An 18,761-nucleotide genomic window follows, 5' to 3' on the forward strand; every position below is an offset into this window, starting at 1 on the left:
AGTTTCAAACTCAATTTAATTTTATTAAACATGAAAAAACCACTTGTTCACTGGTACATATATAATGACAAAACACAATACAATTTTTTAAACTTCAGGCCTGAAGGGCCGCTGAACATTCATAACTGTAATGTCAGAATGACAACCTTAAGATTCAACATAATGAGATAATCACGGTCTGAAGGACCCAACACTTTTGGTTAATTATTGACCAATACAATAAGTTACTGAAAGGAATGACTTTAATCATTCGGCCAGAAGGGCCAATCAAATATAACCACAAATGCTGTTTTGATAATGCTACAAGAATGCAAAACCAACAGTTAATTTACTTCGTCCAAAGGAGCAGTAAAGACCAAAAGACAAATTCATATACCAAAGTTTTTTTTAATGAAACAAGCTAACAAGATAAAATTAAAAACCAAAGATAAAATTAAAAACCAAAAGTGGTAGTGACGTCGCCACTCGGCCTGAAGGGCCTGAATATCAGTAGTAATAAATATTTGAGAATGGTTGAAGTTAGTGAGTTAGCACTTAAAACTCGCCCGTGCTCCTCACCACTAGGAAAAATTTACAATCAACTGTGCTAGGACTGCCTGCTTTAGCAATATGGCACAGACCAGCAGAACAACTAGAAACTTCACCATCGTGGCGAATCGTCTACACAGGATATGACAGCAACTCTCTATAACTCATAAAATAAAAATTACTAAACATTGAAACACATGGTTCAAAATATAACGCCTATCTAGGCAGGAACTGTTAATGACGCCCACTGGCCTTCGTAAATTTTCGACTTAGTAAATGTGACGGCCAGTACTAAATACGACTCAACAAATTGTAAGAAACACAAGATTGTTATTGCACTTCGGTCAGAATAAAATTTCAACCACAGATAATATTCTAGGTTCAGCTATTAAGGCACAGAGAGTTAACACTCTTTTCTAGTGATTGTTACACTTGTCAGTATAACAGCAGATCATTGAGTCGGGATTTCGGGCACGCCTGAGCCTACTAAAATTGCGAAACACCATGGCACACAACCTTAGAACAAAACACACCCGACGACACGGGCAGAAATTGAGTGAGACGCATCAAGTCAAGAAATTCTCATCGTTAGTCCAGAAGGCAGACAAGCATTCGGCGACAGGTTGCAACCAGCACCAACTCGAGTTATGTCAATCGCCCCAGTTCCGCCATAGCAACGCGGACACGCCGCGTCAACAGTTGAAACGCCGAGCTTCCTTATCACACAGCCCGTCCAGAACGACTGCCGCCGTCCCGAGTACACACGCTCGTAGCAATCGCGTGCGTCCACAGGAAGTTATACCACCTTTCCCGCAACATTGCGCTGCCACACAACCGGAAACTAAACTCCCCGTCTCACTCCGGCAGCAGCACTCGATACTCTCGTCGTCAGCAGGTCTCTCCACAGAACTCAGCTCCCTCCGAAATTTAAAAGCAAACGGACCAATCGCGGCAGAGCAAACCCAAGGCTCCGGAAGACGACACACCACACCTAGGCAAAGATGAAGATGATACGGTTCAATAACCTTCTTTCGTATGTAGCTCTTAATCGCAGATTCTCGTGAAACCACTTCGTGGTGCATCGAAATACCAACATTTCATTACAACAGTTCTTAAGACCTGCAGACTCTTCTGTGGCCACAATGCTGCTGATCACACCATAATGACGCGCAGATCGTGAACCAGATCACATGGTGCTTCACGATGTGAGAACACGTCATACACCACCTGTGCTGTGAAGTGCTTACAAGTGGAGTCTGATATTAATGAAAGAAGCGTAATTACAGGTGATTACCGCAGTCTGAAAACTGACACTCCTCAATATTCAAGGCAACATTTTCGAATTCTAAATATATGTATGTTAACTACGCTTACCACTGTTCTGCTAATGGCAGAGCTTACATCGAATCGATGTATAGATTTTCTTTCCTATTCCATTTCCATATTTAGGAGGGGAAAATGATTTTCTATAGATCTCTGCACGCGCTCTAATCTCACCTATCTTACTCTCACGATCCCTACGCGAAATGTTCAATGGTAACGATCGTACAGTCTTCTTCGAATACAGATTCTATCAATTATCCCACAGGAGTTGGTGATAATTATATGGTCTTTCTTCATGGATTGCCTTTTAAGTTTTCCGAATATTTCTCCTACATTTTCTTGTAGGCAGTATCGACCTGCTACGGTTTCAGCAGCGTGTCACTGAATTCATTCGATGTCTGTTGTAATCCTTGCTGGAACAGTACTCTAGAATTGTTCACACTAACCTCCTACACGCGATTTCCGTTGCAGAACTCTTCCAACAAATTTAAATCATTCATTTGCCTTCTCTAATATATTTTTTAAGTGATGGTGCCGCTTCATATTGCCTATTGATACAGTATTACCCGTAAATACTCAAATGATGTGCAGATTGACCACCACTAATTTTGTGATCATGTACTACAGGGTTCTTTCTCTTTGTTATAGGCACTGTCTTACAACCATCCATATTTATGAAAAGCTCCCATTCATGACACAAGGTAGAAATTTTATCCAAGTTGTTCTGCTATTCCATACGATCGTCCTTCGATACTTCCTGTACACTAGAATATCGTCAGCGAACAATTTAGTGGTGCAACAAATCTCATCCGAGAAATCTTTTAAGCACAGTGAAAACATTAGAGGTCTTATTACACTTCTTTTGGGGACACCCGATTTGATTTGCATCCCAGCGGAACATTCTCCATCCAGTATAACGTACTGGGATCTAGTAGTCCAGTTTTCCTCGGGGCAGTCACATACAGTGGTGTGCAAAACTTAAGGACGAAAGTAACTTTCCCATGATGTGTCACTGCTCCTACATTGCTGGATGAAACTTGGACAGAAAGAACTGCTATAGTATAGTACAGAAGATAACTGAAAGATATACGCAGTGAGGCGAAAAGAAATATCACTTCTATTCAAATACAATAATTACACTCCAGTCACCGCCGTTCATGATAATTCCCTCGACAATACAAAGTCCGAGACACGCTTCTTAGTAGGGTCTGTAATCAGCCCGGACGTCATTGCATACACTGCTGCGTGCTCCCATGCAGTAAGGAGTTAGGAGTTCTTGTGGTGCGGCGTTCCATTCCTCCACCAGCGCGGTTGACGGGTGTTGGCCGGTCGTTGGTGCGCGTTGACGTGCTGCGCTACGTCCCCATAAAGTATCCCACAACTGTTCCGTGGGATTGAAATCGGCGGCACGGGCAGGCAGTCCATGTCCTATCGCTCCAAAAGCTCTTCCACGTGCGCTGTTCGATGCAGTCGCGCATTGTCCTGCATAAAAATAAAGTCAGAGCCGAATACACCTCTGAAAAGACACACATATGAAGGGAGTAAAGTGTCGCAGGCAAGTTGACTGGTGAGTGTGCCGTGTTCAAAGATTTGGAGGCCAGTACGCCCATGCAGCATTATGCCTCCCCACTCCCTAACACGTGGTCCACCAAAACGATCGTGTTTGACAATGTTCCTGACTGCATTACGTGTTCCCACCTCCCGCCGTACAGAATACATCCAGTATCACACCTCAGACTTAATGCCGCTCTCATCCGAGAAGAGCACGCGACCCCTACTCGTTACTTCCGTCCCTGCGCTCAGGGCACAGTAGCAAACGGTGCCGCTGATGTTCGAGTGTCAACGGAACACAAGGTGCTGGTCGTCGGGAAAGGAGATCACCCCCGTGCAGTTGACGTGCCACGGTGGAGCGTGAGATGGCACGCCTTGCAGTTCTGTTAAATCTAGCTGCAGTTACACCCTCTGGCTGACGTGTGTCTCTCCTTACCTGTTGCATAATGTAGCTGCCATCTGCTGCTGTAATTGACCGTGGACAATAGTGCCTGTGTTCTTGAACACTCCCCATGCACTTGGAATAATGCTGTGAGCAGTACCAAACTCCTGGGCTTCCTTCTCTTATCTCGTTATTCCTGTTTCCCAGTGATTCTTTCCCTTGTGAAATCATCCAAAGCGCCGGCCGCTGTGGTCGAGCGGTTCTAGGCGCTTCAGTCGGAACCGCGCTGCTGCTACGGTCGCAGGTTCGAATCCTGTCTCAGGCATGGATGTGTGTGATGCCCTTGGGTTAGCTAGGTTTAAGTAGTTCTAAGTATAGGGGACTGATGACCTCAGATGTTAAGTCCCATAGTGCTTAGAGCCATTTGAGCCAAATTATCCAAACGTTGTGTCCGGGCCATGTTGTAATGAAGAACACCGCCACAGCGCACCGTATCTGCTCGCTAATTGACACACACACAGTCTTTTCCAGTTCCTGTAGGTGCCTCGTGCTGCGTGGATAGCCGTGTTTGGCACTATAGTCACGCTGACGTCACACCATGTGACGTCCAGCTTTCTGTGTATCACTGGAAGACGTCTGGCAATATGTTCCCGAATATTATTCATTTCCAACGAGCTGTTATGTTGTTTTATAAAGCTCGTCCTTAAATTTGCCAGAGCAATGTATTTGTGAAGATCCCCCGAAGGTAAGTTGTCGCCGGTGTGGCGCAGTGTCGAACGCCTTTCAGCAATTTAGGAGGGCGGAATCTACCTGTTCACTTGCGTCAGTTGTTTGCAAGATGTCGTGAATGAATGACGGAGTCTGTGTCTCAGTTGAGGTTCTCCTGAATCCGTGCTGACTGTATGAGAATAGGCTCTTTCCCTACAGAATCATCACTATTTTTGAGCGTAAAATATACTCGAGTAGTGTGCAACATCTAACGGTACCAAAACTACATAGTTTATCTCACTTCGTTTCTATAACATCTTATTTGTTGAGCAGTGTAATTAGTGACGTATTGTCTGTCGTCTTCTGACTCGGGATCTTCGGCCAAGTTTTGCCAGCGCGACTTACTAGAATTACCGACGGATCACCTTTCACTGCTGGTGAGGTAATCACTTGTAGACATTTAAGATGGTTGCATTAATTGGATGGTAATTTGGATAAGACGTAACACCTGGGGCGGTGGGACTGTGCAGCGGACGCCGCGCGGTAGCAAGTGTCGCGCGGCGGTGAGTGTGTGCCCTCGAGCCTTCGCCGAGCCCTCTCGCCGCACCTCGAGAGACCCGTACCGGAATGGAGTGCGCACCGCGCGGAGCTGAGGACTCGTCCGTGCGCCGACGACACCTTTGTTTCCAAAACTTGAGCCCCGCGCTGTTCGCCAATATAGCGACTACCTCGCTACCTGCCTAGCAGTTTTTTTTTGTCCAGTCATCTTTGCTTCTAGTCAACTTCTTCATTGTGCTATTGGAGTCAGTCAAACACGTTCCCTAACAAGCTCCGCATGTAACTCGCAGAAGAGTACGATCGGCGGTCATTAAGATTTGTTGTTGTTGTTGTTGTTGTTGTTGTGGTCTTCAGTCCTGAGACTGGTTTGATGCAGCTCTCCATGCTACCCTATCCTGTGCAAGCTTCTTCATCTACCAGTACCTACTGCAACCTACATCCTTCTGAATCTGCTTACTGTATTCATCTCTTGGTCTCCCTCTACGCAGCCCTCCAATGCTAAATTTGTGATCCCTTGATGCCTCCTCAAAACATGTCCTGGTAGGACATTCTTCCACTAGGGGTAAGATTTATCACCTAGAAAACATCCATTTGAGATCGGTGATGGTGTTCGTCGTCCTCTACATGTTCACCCTTCAATGAGACACATTTTTCCCGACAATGGTTGGCTTTGCGGAGACCCTGTTTCTAGAAGTCTTTGGTTTAGCTGTTCAGGAAATATTCCGCCTAGGAAATCACGTTATTACAATTCTGGAAGTAAGTGCCGCGCAATGATTTCTTGATCCGAGGAATCAGGCAAAATCACTGGGTACCGTGTAAGAAGAACACGAGGGATGAGGCAAAATTGGTTATCCAAGAGAAGCATCAGTCGTGATTTGTACCCTGTGCAGAATTAGCTTGGGTGTCGTGGACGAAAAGGTCTCCTGGGACAGCTTCCCGATATGCCGATATTTCGACTTCACAACCTCTCGTAACCTCATCAGAAAAATTCTGATATTCTCTTTGGATTTTAGACGAAAGGAAACCTCCGTTTTCAGCTTTTCTTCATGTCGTTGATAATTTTTACACGTGTTGTGTATATTTAGAAACTCGTTTACCTTGTATTCGACAGACTTCCAAGGCTTCTCTTCGTGTTCCGTTCACAATCTCGTGCTCGACTGTACCGTAAATATTGTGAAGACGAAGATCGAGAAATACCTATCACATATATTGTTTCACATACTTACATCAGAAACAAGCAGTTTGCCGAATATTCACTAAATGCAGTGGGGTATGTGATAAAGAGTGGCACGTGACATGATTTGTTGTCTCACCGACGGAATACTGGCGATTGTTCTATCCTCGTTGTCCCTGCGACCAATTACCACTTATTTCCTACTTTGACTGTTTGCGAGAAATATTATTAACGTTTATAGAATCAGAATTAGCTTGAAATACTTGTGCTTGCTTACACTGTGAACCTACTCTAGTTCAGTACTTTGTCAGTGTCGCTTAAAACTAAGAAGAACGTTTCTGTTATAATGCTGAAACTAATTAGCCTTTGCATTTCACTGTATAACTCCACAGGGCGCCGACGGAAAATAAATGAAAGTTGTAAATTAAAGTAGTCAGTTTTAATAACTTAATTAAATACAATTTTTTTCGAGTAATTAACTGTATAATTTTGTGGATCCCAGTAACTGGAACCGGAGGAGATACACAGCACCGAGAGAGGTGGCGCAGTGGTTAGACATGGACTCGCATTGGGGAGCACGACGGTTCAATCCTGCGTCCGGCCATCCTGATTTAGGTTTTCCGTGATTTCCCTAAATCGCTCTAGGCAAATGCCGGGATGGTTCCTTTCAAAGGGCACGGCCGACTTCCTTCCCCTTCCTTCCTCGCCGTCTGGTCTCCTTCCCCAAAAACAACCAACCAAGCAAGATACACAGCATCGTGTAGTAAATCCGTGATAAGCCGTTACTCGAAAATAAAATATCCATATCTGCCTCGTAGTCCACAGATACTGAAACGTTTAGATGGTTTTTCGCGCGCCCCCAGTCGTGCTACTGCCCTAAAACTGTAAATCGCTTCATGTATACGTAATTAAATTGAAGTAGTTCCAATCCCTCGGTTCCTAACAAGTTTTAGCGAGGTCTGCGTTGGTTACTAGCCGAATGATGGGACTATAAATTCCTCCCACATATCTCCAATTGGGAACCCTCTAGCCCCCTCCCAGCCTTCTGGAACATTACGCTGAACAGAACAAATTTCTACAACAGCTCGTCCAGCTCCTGCGTGTAGGGAATGAACGATTTTAATAAAAAACAGAAGAAGTTAGTACTGAATGAAAAATTTACCTTCTGCGAATATCACAGCCAAAATTATTTTTACCACGGTTAATGTAGCTCATTTCCTTCTGTATTAACCTCACAGTCAACAAGTAAGAAACAAATACCGAGTTCGTTTTGCAGTTTTTGAGGTTACGCTAGTTGACTGATGGCACTTCAGTGTCCCATAATGGTAGCATTTGTGTGCAGTAGACGAAGTTCAGGCTCTTCTACTGAGGTTATCAACGGCAAAAACCGAAAATAATTACACAGAAAAGAATGGACGCGTTTATAAATAGAACGACGTCGACAAGCACCTAATTTCTAGATTGTCTCCCTCATGAGGGTTTGAATAACGCTTGGGCTACTGCGCTACATACATCCACCTGCAAAAAGTTGAAAAACTGTCGTTTCAGAAGAACGTCTTCTCTTGTTCTGGAAACTGATGATTTTCCCATTTTTCATTCCTGATGAATCACTCGCTGTGAGTCAGCCTATATTCTGAGTTCGCCAGTGTGTATCAGGTGACTTGTGAGCTGCGCTCAGTCCACATCTTACACAGAAGGTAATGTAGTAAACGAAAAGTATTCATACGACACACTTCTGACCTTGCCAGACAAAACTCTGTAGCCCACATAAAAGAGCACACTGGTTGCTTCAGAGCGCTGTACACGATGTAGAACTGGTACCAGGCACTCCTGTGACACTCCACCGATGTCGTGTAAGTCTAGCAGTATAGGGTGCATATGTATCAATGGTTAAATGGAATCACCGCAGTAAGAAAGCTCGACGCGGAGATAGAGCTATCTGGTTTGGACGTGACCATGATCACACCGTGAATGAAGTTGCTCGGTTTGATGTTGTATCAGCACGGACCGGCCAATGTTTGACCAAGTGCTGGCCTCTTTTCTACTTATTCATGACAAGTATGCTGTGGACACTGGGGTCTTCCATTTTGACAACAACCGTGTTCACAAGATTGGGCGAATATGTTCCTTGTTTGACGATCTGTCACGCATCCGTCGCACGTTGGCTGGTTCGCTAAATCACGCGATCTTAATCCCATAGAAAAAGTCTGGGGCTTGAAAGCCTCCTCAGGTTTGCTACCGGATCCTAAAATCAACATGATTCAATATTTCGGCGATCCAGCTGCCCGCCATCTTTAGGTGAGCGCTACTGCTGTTGAGTCCCGCTGAAAACTGGTGCGAAAACTGCAGCTTGTCGTCCTGTGCAGGCCTCTGTAACGTACACCTCACATGCACTGCTCATCACAGTCGTTGTCCAGTAACACTGGGCTGGTAGCATAGTCCGGGGGCAGCTACCTTATATCGCACTCAAGGCTATTTTCCAAACACTAGGGGCTAACTGCACCGACGAAAGTGGAGTTTTGGTGCGGGGTAGTACGGGGATTCACCTCCTGTTAAGAGGAAGACCATGTCTCTGTTAATCAAATTGTTTGCCAACCTAGTTTCAATTGCCTTTTTATAAATAACACTGTTTCCAAAACCAGAAGTGCAGGCAACTTTCACAGTCCCGTCAGATTTCATCTTGGGTTGCTCGTTGATGCAAAGCTTTGATACCGCCTATTTTTTTCCAGTTGTTGTATTCTCCTGTGACGGCGATGGACTGTCGCCTATCCTGAACTGTGCGAATCGAACGGCTGACATAAGCCTTCTCACACAGACACAAAATTTAATGTACGCCAGGCTTCGTTTCACAGCGCCGACTAGTGCCCTAATCTTGGAATGTGGATGTTAAAATGCCTGAAAATTCTCTCAAACTTAAACGTTACCCCCAGCATAAGTTAGGGCGCCGAAAAATTAAATTATATTGATTTTAGGATCCGGCAGCAAACCTGAGGACTTGTTATGCTGGGGAAGCCGAAGAAGTCACAGTGTGTTGGGCTGATTGGAACTGCGGTTGAAACTTGCCGGTTTGGTAAAAAATGGTTCAAATGGCTCTGAGCACTATGGGACTTAACTTCTGGGGTCACCAGTCCCCTAGAACTTAGAACTACTTAAACCTAACTAACCTAAGTAGATCGCACACATCATTGCCCGAGCCAGGATTCGAACCTGCGACTGTAGCGGTCGCGCGCTTCCAGACTGTAGCGCCTAGAACCGCTCGGCCACATCGGCCGGCCCGGTTTTGTAGCTCTGTGGGATTTATACGTCAGTAAGTGGCTTCAGGTGGATACGGCATACCTGAAAAAACACGTGGATTCTCTTCCTTGCCGAATTGCAGCCATTATCGCAACACAGTATCAGTGTGATAGCTCCGTGGAAAGATCGATTTTTTTTGTTCGGTGTGCTTAAATCTACAGGGTTAGTCAAAATGGAATTTCCGTGAGGAAATGAGGTGGTGCACCATCTTGCTGGTAGCAAATCATCCCATCTCGTTCATCTTCATCGATCGGTGGAATAAAAAGTTTTCATAAAACCAAAGCACACAGCGGAGCACGCTACGCTCCTGCGAAAGTAGCCATTTTAACTGTGCACTACGCTGGCGCTTCTGGTGGCGGAATGGAGTACTGATGCACTACGTGAATCAAACGTGAGATGTTTTGCTACAAAATGACACCTAGTGATTATGTAAGTTATGTCAATAAATTTCTATATCATTCTAAAGTTTTAAGTCCTTTTGACTCACCCTGTGTACCCTGCTAACAAAAGTACGCAACCAAGAGTGCATTTTGTTTGATTATATCGTACACAAAGTAGTTGCCACCGAAAAGAACTAGAAGTTCGTTCGGCAAGTAGCAGACATGCGGGATGCTGCAGTCACTGTGGGCTGTGGCGAAGTACAGGTGGGCTGTGCTGGCGTCGGCCCGTGCTCGAGATTTACGACGCCGTGTCGGGGCCCAGAACCGGTCGGCTGTGCCCGCCGGAATGCAGCGACGCCCGCCGCGAGCCGCCCGCGGAGCGTATCTGCGGCCGGCCTCGGCTCCGGCCCCTCTCCCCCAGTACGCACCGTGCGGCCAGCAGCCAGGCTGGCACTCCAGCTGCGTGCGGTGCACTGCCTTGCGCTTCTCCCGCTCACATAATGCCAAGGTCGCCAGCTGCACTGGCTTGCGCCAGCTTTCCTCGCAACAGACAAAATTCCGTTTTCAGTACGCCAAAACCACTGTGTAGTTTTTAGGGAGTGTTTACGTAACTTTTGCTACACGTTTCCTCGTGATGTCGTTCCAAAGAGTTCCCATCTACAGGAATGACAAGTAAGATCTCTTGACGCACGAAGCTTCATGTTCGCTGCTGACATGGTTTTCAGACTCGTAACAATGTTGATGTATTACCATAGAACAGGCCACTACAGAATTTTGAAAAACCCAGATGTGTGCATTTCGTCGTGAAAATCGAGAAGCCAGTAGCCAGCTGCGTCTAGGAGGCGGTATTGACGAGTGGAGCACGACCTCACTCCTTGGTATTGTATCAGCCTTCAGCGTACAAAAACAGTGTGTCAACACTTTTCAGAACGTCCTCTGGAAACGTATGCAAATGATTAGGCATTCGAACTGTATTTGAGACCTTAACACTGACTTGATGTTTCTGTGCGGTCGAATAGGCAAGGTCAGTGCTTATGTGTGGCCCAGACTTAAACGAAACCAGCAGAAGGGTTACCAGGTGTTTCAAAGCAATATGTACTGACCATTGTCCTCTAGATTTACGCTGAGAGGTGACTGCAAAGTTTCGAGACGTTAAAAGTAGACCTGAATAGGATCCATACTGTATTTTGATATCTACCTTGCCTGTAAGTCGTAACTCCAGCAACACTTTCTCGTATGGACGTTGTGTCACAGATAGACTATCGTCATAATTATGTCAAGTCCACGAAAAGCAAGAGCTATGTACCCCGTAGATATAGTTTTCCGTCTGTATCCCCATCTCCCAAACATCAGCGGAATGGACAAACGAAAAAAAATGGTTCAAATTGCTCTGAGCACTATGGGACTCAACTTCTGAGGTCATCAGTCCCCTAGAACTTAGAACTACTTAAACCTAACTAACGTAAGGACATCACACACATCGATGCCCGAGGCAGGATTCGAACCTGCGATCGTAGCGGTCGCGCGGTTCCAGACTGTAGCGCCTAGAACCTTCGGCCACCCCGGCCGGCAATGGACAAACACACTAACACAAAATCTCTTGAGAAGCAATGTTGGAAAATATAAGACCATCTCAAGAAATACAGTTAATGAAAGCAAACCTGGTCCGTAATAGGCTCTAATGTGAGCAATCTTTATTTAAATCGTGCGGTTACCTAACTTCAAGCACCTCGGTATCACCTTCTTTTGCAGACACATGCTATTGAAGCGTACACATTCGTTCAACCTCAGCGTCTTTATCCAAATACCAAGGTGCCTGAAAATGATAAGTCGTCGAAGTAAGGTAATCGCATGATTTAAATAAAGGTCGTCTACATTATAGGCTACTACGGACCTTGTTTTCTTTTATGAAGCATTTGAAAGCTGTTCATCCGCACAAAAACAAAATTTTAAGAGATATAGTTCCTTGACATACCAGCCGAACGTAGTGACTTCAAGGAACTTCAAACTGCTCCTCGTATTTACTAGTATAAGTTATGTCGTGCGCATTGTACCTTTAAAGACTCGAATAAGATCATGACTGGCGTTTCTGGACAAATTCTCTGAAAGTTATATTTGGGCCGTAAGATTTGAGTTTCTAACCGTCTGTGTTACACTACCAAACTTAGGTACTCTGACACTAAACACTACTATTACTATTGCTAAAACTGCTGCTGCTACTGCAACATTATTATTATCATCATCATCAACACCTGTTTGCTGAAGTTCAGGATACCTGGTTTGCTAGTTATGTTTTATGCTCCATAGCTGAAAATTATATTCGTCTGTTTCACGGATCACGTTTGTGTTGTACATGTTTCTGCTCAATCATTCGTAGTTTACTGAGATACCGGACCATAAAAGACACAACAAACATTCGTGCACAACAGTAAGGTATGTGTAACTTGTAAGGAGGCTCTTTCAAATCTAGTGTTCAAACCGGTACTGTTATGATTTTTCTGTGAGGACGGGCCATGAGTAGTGCTTCGGTAGCTCAGTTGGTAGAGCACTTGCCCCCGAGAAACAGTTCCGAATTAAAGTCTCGGTCCGCACACGGTTTACATCTACCAGGTAGTTTCGTATGAGCGCACACTCCGCTGCAGAGTGAAAATTATTCAAGGTACTGTTACATCAGATACGGACAAGCTGATCGACGTGAAAGTCGGTCATACACAAAAAGCTGTTCACCGTCAGTCTGATCGAAGCTAAATTCACCGTGCTGCCGTTGTGTTATGATGAAATGAACATCACAGTGATATGTCTGCAGTGCGTGGCAGTGAGGGAAACAGACGTCTTCTCATGACGATACAGATCGCAATCCTTAGGAGGACATACAACACACGCATTCAAAACTGTATACTGCAGCTTATTTCGCGGTTATTCCTCCAAGCACTCTTGCAAATCTTGCAGTATAAGGGATGATTCAGTTACCTGTGGGTTTTATGTGACCTGCAACAGCTTCGAAAACAACACACGATATTTTTAGATTCTCTCGCCCGCTACGTGCTAACTATTAGTCCTACAGAAGAAATAAAAATGACCTTTTCGTAGGAAATTTAACCTAGCTAAATTTTCTACTGGCATATATTTTTCGAGCCGCTCAAGAAAAACGAGTGAAAGTGACTCTCAAACGCATTTTTCGTGAATAACTCGAAAACCATGGTGTTCAGTGAAAATGTATCCAAGCACAAAATTTATCTGTATTAAATTTCCTATAAAAAGGTGCTGTTAATTTTTTTCTGTAGGACTAATAGTTGGCGTGTAGCGAGTGAGAGAATACGAAAATCCCACGTGTGGTTTTTGAAGGCGTTTTGGGTTGCATAAAAGCCGTAAGTAGGAGCAGATGACACACTATGCATATCCCACTGCCTGACGATGGAGCAGACGCGTTCCCTGCGCATTCCAGATCAGGTGTGTTTAATTCGTGAAAAGTGTGGAAATACTGGTAGTCAAGAACATGTATAATTTGTTTATTGCATTGATCTGTTCGACTGTACTGCTGCATAAATGAACTGGGTATGCAGTGAAAAAACAAGCCTTGCAGGTGGTACAACGAATCGTACTGCCTGTCGTACGAACGCAAGGTATCTGTGTATGATTTTTGGGCAGAAGGTTGTCCATTATATGAGGAAAGGGACTGCGATCATCGACAGCGTTGTGATTAAGTGAGATTTGCCAAATAGTACAATGCGTGTCATCTGTACGTCGAGTGGTGTTTTGTTTTATGCGGCTGTCACGACACGCCTCAACGCGGATGGGTCAAGGGTACGGAGCGCAGAGGCGTATACGGCGAACGCATTCCTGGCATCTCCTGTGTTCCTGCCTTATGATGCGTAAACGTGCACGCTCTTGACGGTCCTTCCTCTACGTGTCGTTTCTACAGTTACGGTTATCTGGTCAGTACTAGATGCTGCCCATTAAACGCTTCGTGCATGGTGGCGATGTGTCTCAGTTCAGAAGTTTTTCAGTAGCAGCTCGGTCGTTTACGAGAGTGTGGAAAAACAAAATTAACGTAAAATCGAAACACCGAGTGGTCAAAGAACCAGCTAGACAAGAAAATATTTTCCATGTTAGCATCATTTTCCTGTATGTCTAAAATACTTGTGTATTTATCATTACCTCACCTGTTTCGTATTGACGGTGTTTTCTGCCTTATTTTTTCTCCCAAGGGTTTGTTTTCTCAGGAGGTAGAGTCTGCTATGCTGTAAAAATTCACTCTCTCTCCCTATTTTGATGTTGCTCTCTGTTGTAGTATGTCGTTGTCGTTCGTTATCATGATGCTACCTTCTCCATAGTATATTACAGTTGTGCGCGCCACAAACCTGGGCGTGTTGCTACCTTTCTTTGGTGTGATAATTTGCGTCTAAAAAGTGTGGTAAACAAGCTGATACTTAAATGTCAACTGATGCCGAAATGGATGTTTAGCATGTGGAAACGATTAAGCTAAGGCAGCTTGTTCATTGAAGCCAGTCGAACGTACGAGTTTGAAAATGATTTCTCGTATTACTATGGGTCAAGGCATAAATATCGAATTTTATTACTAACTGCAAGAAACGTCGAGGAAGATCCGTTAGATGTGTGTCCAAATGTAGGTGACGGAACACCGTGAGCAGTTCACCTGTTAAATCGCTTTCGGGACGAAAAGAAAAAGACTGAACATTTGCGTCAAACCAAGGCGTAGGTCGGACCAGACCTCACATTCAGCGGTATTTGATGTCTTCAGTGGTTCACTAGGTGGCAAAATAAGTCTTCGCTGACAGTTAAGAGCAGATTTATAAACGTTGCTAAGTGTGTTTTGGCCAGTGGATATTACTGACAGGACGAATAAAGATGTTTTGTTTAGTAATGCGCAAAATCGAGAACCTCAAAGAATCAAGAAATCTATTTTTGGTGGACCAAAAGAATTTGAATACACGTTAGAGATCCGGGAGCTTTGAGCAGTACGACCTTGCTGATGGGGTGTATCATAGACTTCAGCCATGCAGCAGACGTTAGTCGTAAATGTCTCGCTTTTCGGAACCGTGTCTAGCCGCTAGATAGCGAAAATAACCACATTTTGTTCTGTTTTAACAGGTCTTTTTGGCTTTTTGATAACCTAACTTCAGAATTAAATTGATGAACAGCTACAATATTGTCATCAGAAGTTGTTTTTACATTATATTCTCCTCCATTCGTTTTCATAATAACTATTCAAAATTTCTGGAACAGTTCTTAGCGAATTGTGTAGGTTATGTTAAGGCAAATAATACGAAGTGTGCACGATAGAAAATTTGTTTTCTTACATGCATCTTTTTTTGTGCAGCGTTCTTTCTCTTTTCAACGACAAACAAGCGAAAAATTCCGATAGTAAGGGACAGCTGTAAAGAAAGGAAAGAAACGGAAGCGGATACACATCCGAATACAGGGAATTGTCAAGAGAACCATTAATTTCCTCGTGTGTGGATCCACAGCCTCAACGTAATTTCTGAATGTTAAAACCATTGTTATGTCAGCCGTAGACTATCAGAAATTTTTACACAGGTGAATCTTATTATACCATGTAATACACTGAACAGCCAAAGACATTAGTACACATGCCTAATATCGTGCCCCCTCGAGCAGGCAGAAGTGACGCAACACGACGTGGCATGGATTGGACTAATGTCTGAAATAGAGCTGGAGGGAACTGACACCATGAATCCTGCAGGGATGTCCATAAATCCGTAAGAGTCCGACAGGATGGAGATTTCTTCTGAACAGCACGTTGTAAGGTATGCCAGATGTGCTCAATAATGTTCATGTCTGGGATGTTTGGTGGCCAGCGAAAGTATTTAAACTCAGCAGTGTATTCCTGGAGTCACTGTGTAGCAATTCTGGACGTGTGGGGTGTCGCGTTCCCCTGCTGTTCGTCGGAATCCACAATAAACTTGAATGGATGCAGATGATCAAACAGGATGCTCACGTACGTGTCACCTGTCAGAGTCGTTTCTAGACATATCAGGGGTCCCATACCAACTGCGCATGCCCCACACAATTACAGAGCCTCCACCAGCTTGAACAGTCACCTGCTGACGTGCAGGGCCTGTGAATTCATGAGGTTGTCTCCATATGCGTACACGTCCATCCTCTCGATACAATTTGAAACGACACTTGCCGATCAGGCAACATGTTTCCAGTCATCAACAGTAATGGCAGTAATGAAGGGTACACGAGTGGGCCTTCGGCTCCGAAAGGCCATATCGACGACGATGTTTCCGTTGAATGGCGCGCATGTTGTCACTTGTTGATGGCCCAGCATTGAAATCTGCAGCAATTTGCGCAGGGGTTGCACTTCTGTCACGTTGAACAATTCTCTTTAGTCGTCTTTGGTCCCGTTCTTGTAGGATCTTTTTCCGGTCGCATTTCTCTTCAGTCGTCGTCGGTCCCGTTCTTGCAGAATCTTTTTCCGGTCGCAGCGTTGGCGGAGATTTGATGTTTTACCGTTTTGATGTTTTACCGTTTTCCTGACATTCACGGTACGAGGAAATCCGCACTTCATTGCTACCTCGGAGATGCTGTGTCCCATCGCTCGTGCAGCGCTATAATACCACGTTCAAACTTACTTAAATCTTGATAACCTGCCATTACAGCAGCAGTAATCGGTTTAACAACTGCGCCAGACATTTGTTGTGTTATATAGACGTTGCCGACCCCAGAGCCGTATTATGCCTGTTTACATATCTCTGTAGTTGAATAGGTATGCCTATACCAGTTTCTTGGGCGCTTGAGTGTACATTATTGGCCAGTTTTGACCTGTGGTCACTTTCGCGTGTCTGCAGTATCAAATATTTACAAGCTAATACAAGATAAATAGGTAAAACAGTTGACTGCTGAAGCTGGTTGATGTTTGATATAGCAGACGTTTGAGAATGGCCATAGCCCAAAACTTGCCAGTAATATACTAGATGTAATGAAGTTTAACTGTGTAAAATTTCTGACAGCCAACGGTGAACATAACAATAGTTCTAGCTTCAGAGGTTTTACGAGAACACGCAATAACTGTTGTTCTGGTCTCAAGTGCTGCTGGCCACAGTCGATCCGCAACGTGAAACTGACTATTTTGTCCTTGCATAAGCCGTTCGAGCGATCGACGTGAATTCTCGATTAGACTTTGAAATCGAGAAACTATCCGTTCTCGGATTGGCAAACGCTAGTTCGTTTTGTATTTTGGTTTGTTCGTTTTATGATACTGTTCATTGAACTTTTTAGGCGCATTTTGTGTGTCTTGAAGTGTGTTGTGAGGAAGAGCGCCAAAACTGAATTGTTTCAGGAGTTCAAAAATAGGTTTTTTACTGTGTAAATTATCATCAGTATGGACACCAAAAATCAGTGACCTTTTTCCCCAGTCAGAAGAATCTGGTCTGCTTACATTTGTTGAATAACTAGTAAAAGTTTCCCTTGTCACGGTGTGAGGATCAGCGCCACGTGTATCTCTCGGTTCCGGCCGTAGAACACGGCGGTGCGCCGTCGCCGCCGCACTGACTGGGATGTTTGCTGCTGTAATGCGAACAGAATTGTTGCGCCTCTGGGGGCCGCTGTGTGGACGGAGTTGCGGCCCAACTCTGGGGAAGTGTTGGCGGCCGGGCCGCCGCTGCCCCTCCCTGGTCCCTACTCCTATTCCCCAGTTGCCGGCTGACCCACCACCACCGCGCGGCGTGCTGTTGCAGGTCGGGGTCGGCGGGCCGCCAAGCCGCCAGCATGGGCTGCTTCGGGAGCAAGGACAAGCTGTCCAAGGAGGACATGGACTTCCTCAAGTCGCACACGCGTTACGACGAGGCCACCATCAAAGAGTGGTACAAGGGCTTCAAGGTGAGTGACCGTCTTTTTTCTTTCTACTCTCCTCTCCATCTTTCTAACGACCAAAGTTACGGCTTAAAGAATCGAACTGTGTTGATTTTTGTCCTTTATATTTCGTCCTTTTACATATTAACATTGCACATAATGAACAACAGCGAAAGGTCAGCGTTTAATACGATCTCCATTTAATCTACCCACCATTTATTTTTCAGACTTATTCACGTAGCAGATAATGAAAGAAGCCAACAATGCAAAACAGATGTAGGTGTAGAGTTTAAAACATTTCGAGTTTTTCTTTCTGATCCAACACCAAATTTGGCTCTACTGATAGGGACGCCATGTAGCATTCGTTTCAGTACGTTCTAGCTGGATGATGTGCGTTCACAGATGCTCAGATTGGAACCTGGAGGGAACGCACATGCTCTAGGGTTTAAACTGACTGATTTTTTATTTTTTGTTTCTTTCTTTGCGTACACACCATCTGAACATTTTTCGACGTCACCAGACTCGTTTTGTTTATCCACTTACTTGAATATGTTGTGGATCCCGTCGCCGCCGTATATACCTTCGCGGCACTCAGCCTTCTTCAGATTCGGAAATTCGTGGTAAGGTCTTACGGGACCAAACAGCTGAGGTCATCGGTCCCTAAGCTTACGGGCTTCTTAATCTAACTTAAACGAACTTACGCCAAAGACAACACACACACCCATGCCCGAGGGAGGACTCGAACCTCCGACGGGGGGAGCCGCGCGGGCCGTGACAAGGCGCCCCAGACTGCGCGGCTCTCCTGCACGGCAGCCTTCTTCACGTAAATCGATTGTGCCAGTACTACATTGCAATTTATATAAACGAAAAACTTATTCATAGTTAATTATTTGTAATCTGTAGGGTGTGTCCGGTCCAGAGATATACACAAAAACCCTTATAACGAAAGAAATCGAAGTTTTATGTTGTTGCGTAAATACGTAATCGATAGATATACTCTCCAAGGTGTGACCCTCATCATTTC

At 44.7% G+C, this 18,761-nt stretch overlaps 1 protein-coding gene across 1 annotated transcript in view; it reads left to right on the forward strand.

The window, feature by feature from the left end:
* Positions 1-18,761, forward strand: part of LOC126481154 (neuronal calcium sensor 2) — a 349,046-nt gene that overhangs the window by 74,736 nt on the left and 255,549 nt on the right. The window contains exon 2 of the mRNA XM_050104727.1: positions 17,623-17,764. Within this exon, the coding sequence (XP_049960684.1) occupies positions 17,654-17,764 (111 nt within the window). The 5' untranslated portion in view covers positions 17,623-17,653. The remainder of the gene's footprint in view (positions 1-17,622; positions 17,765-18,761) is intronic.

The sequence above is a fragment of the Schistocerca serialis genome, chromosome 1, assembly GCF_023864345.2.
Source record: "Schistocerca serialis cubense isolate TAMUIC-IGC-003099 chromosome 1, iqSchSeri2.2, whole genome shotgun sequence".
Classification (NCBI taxonomy): domain Eukaryota; kingdom Metazoa; phylum Arthropoda; class Insecta; order Orthoptera; family Acrididae; genus Schistocerca; species Schistocerca serialis.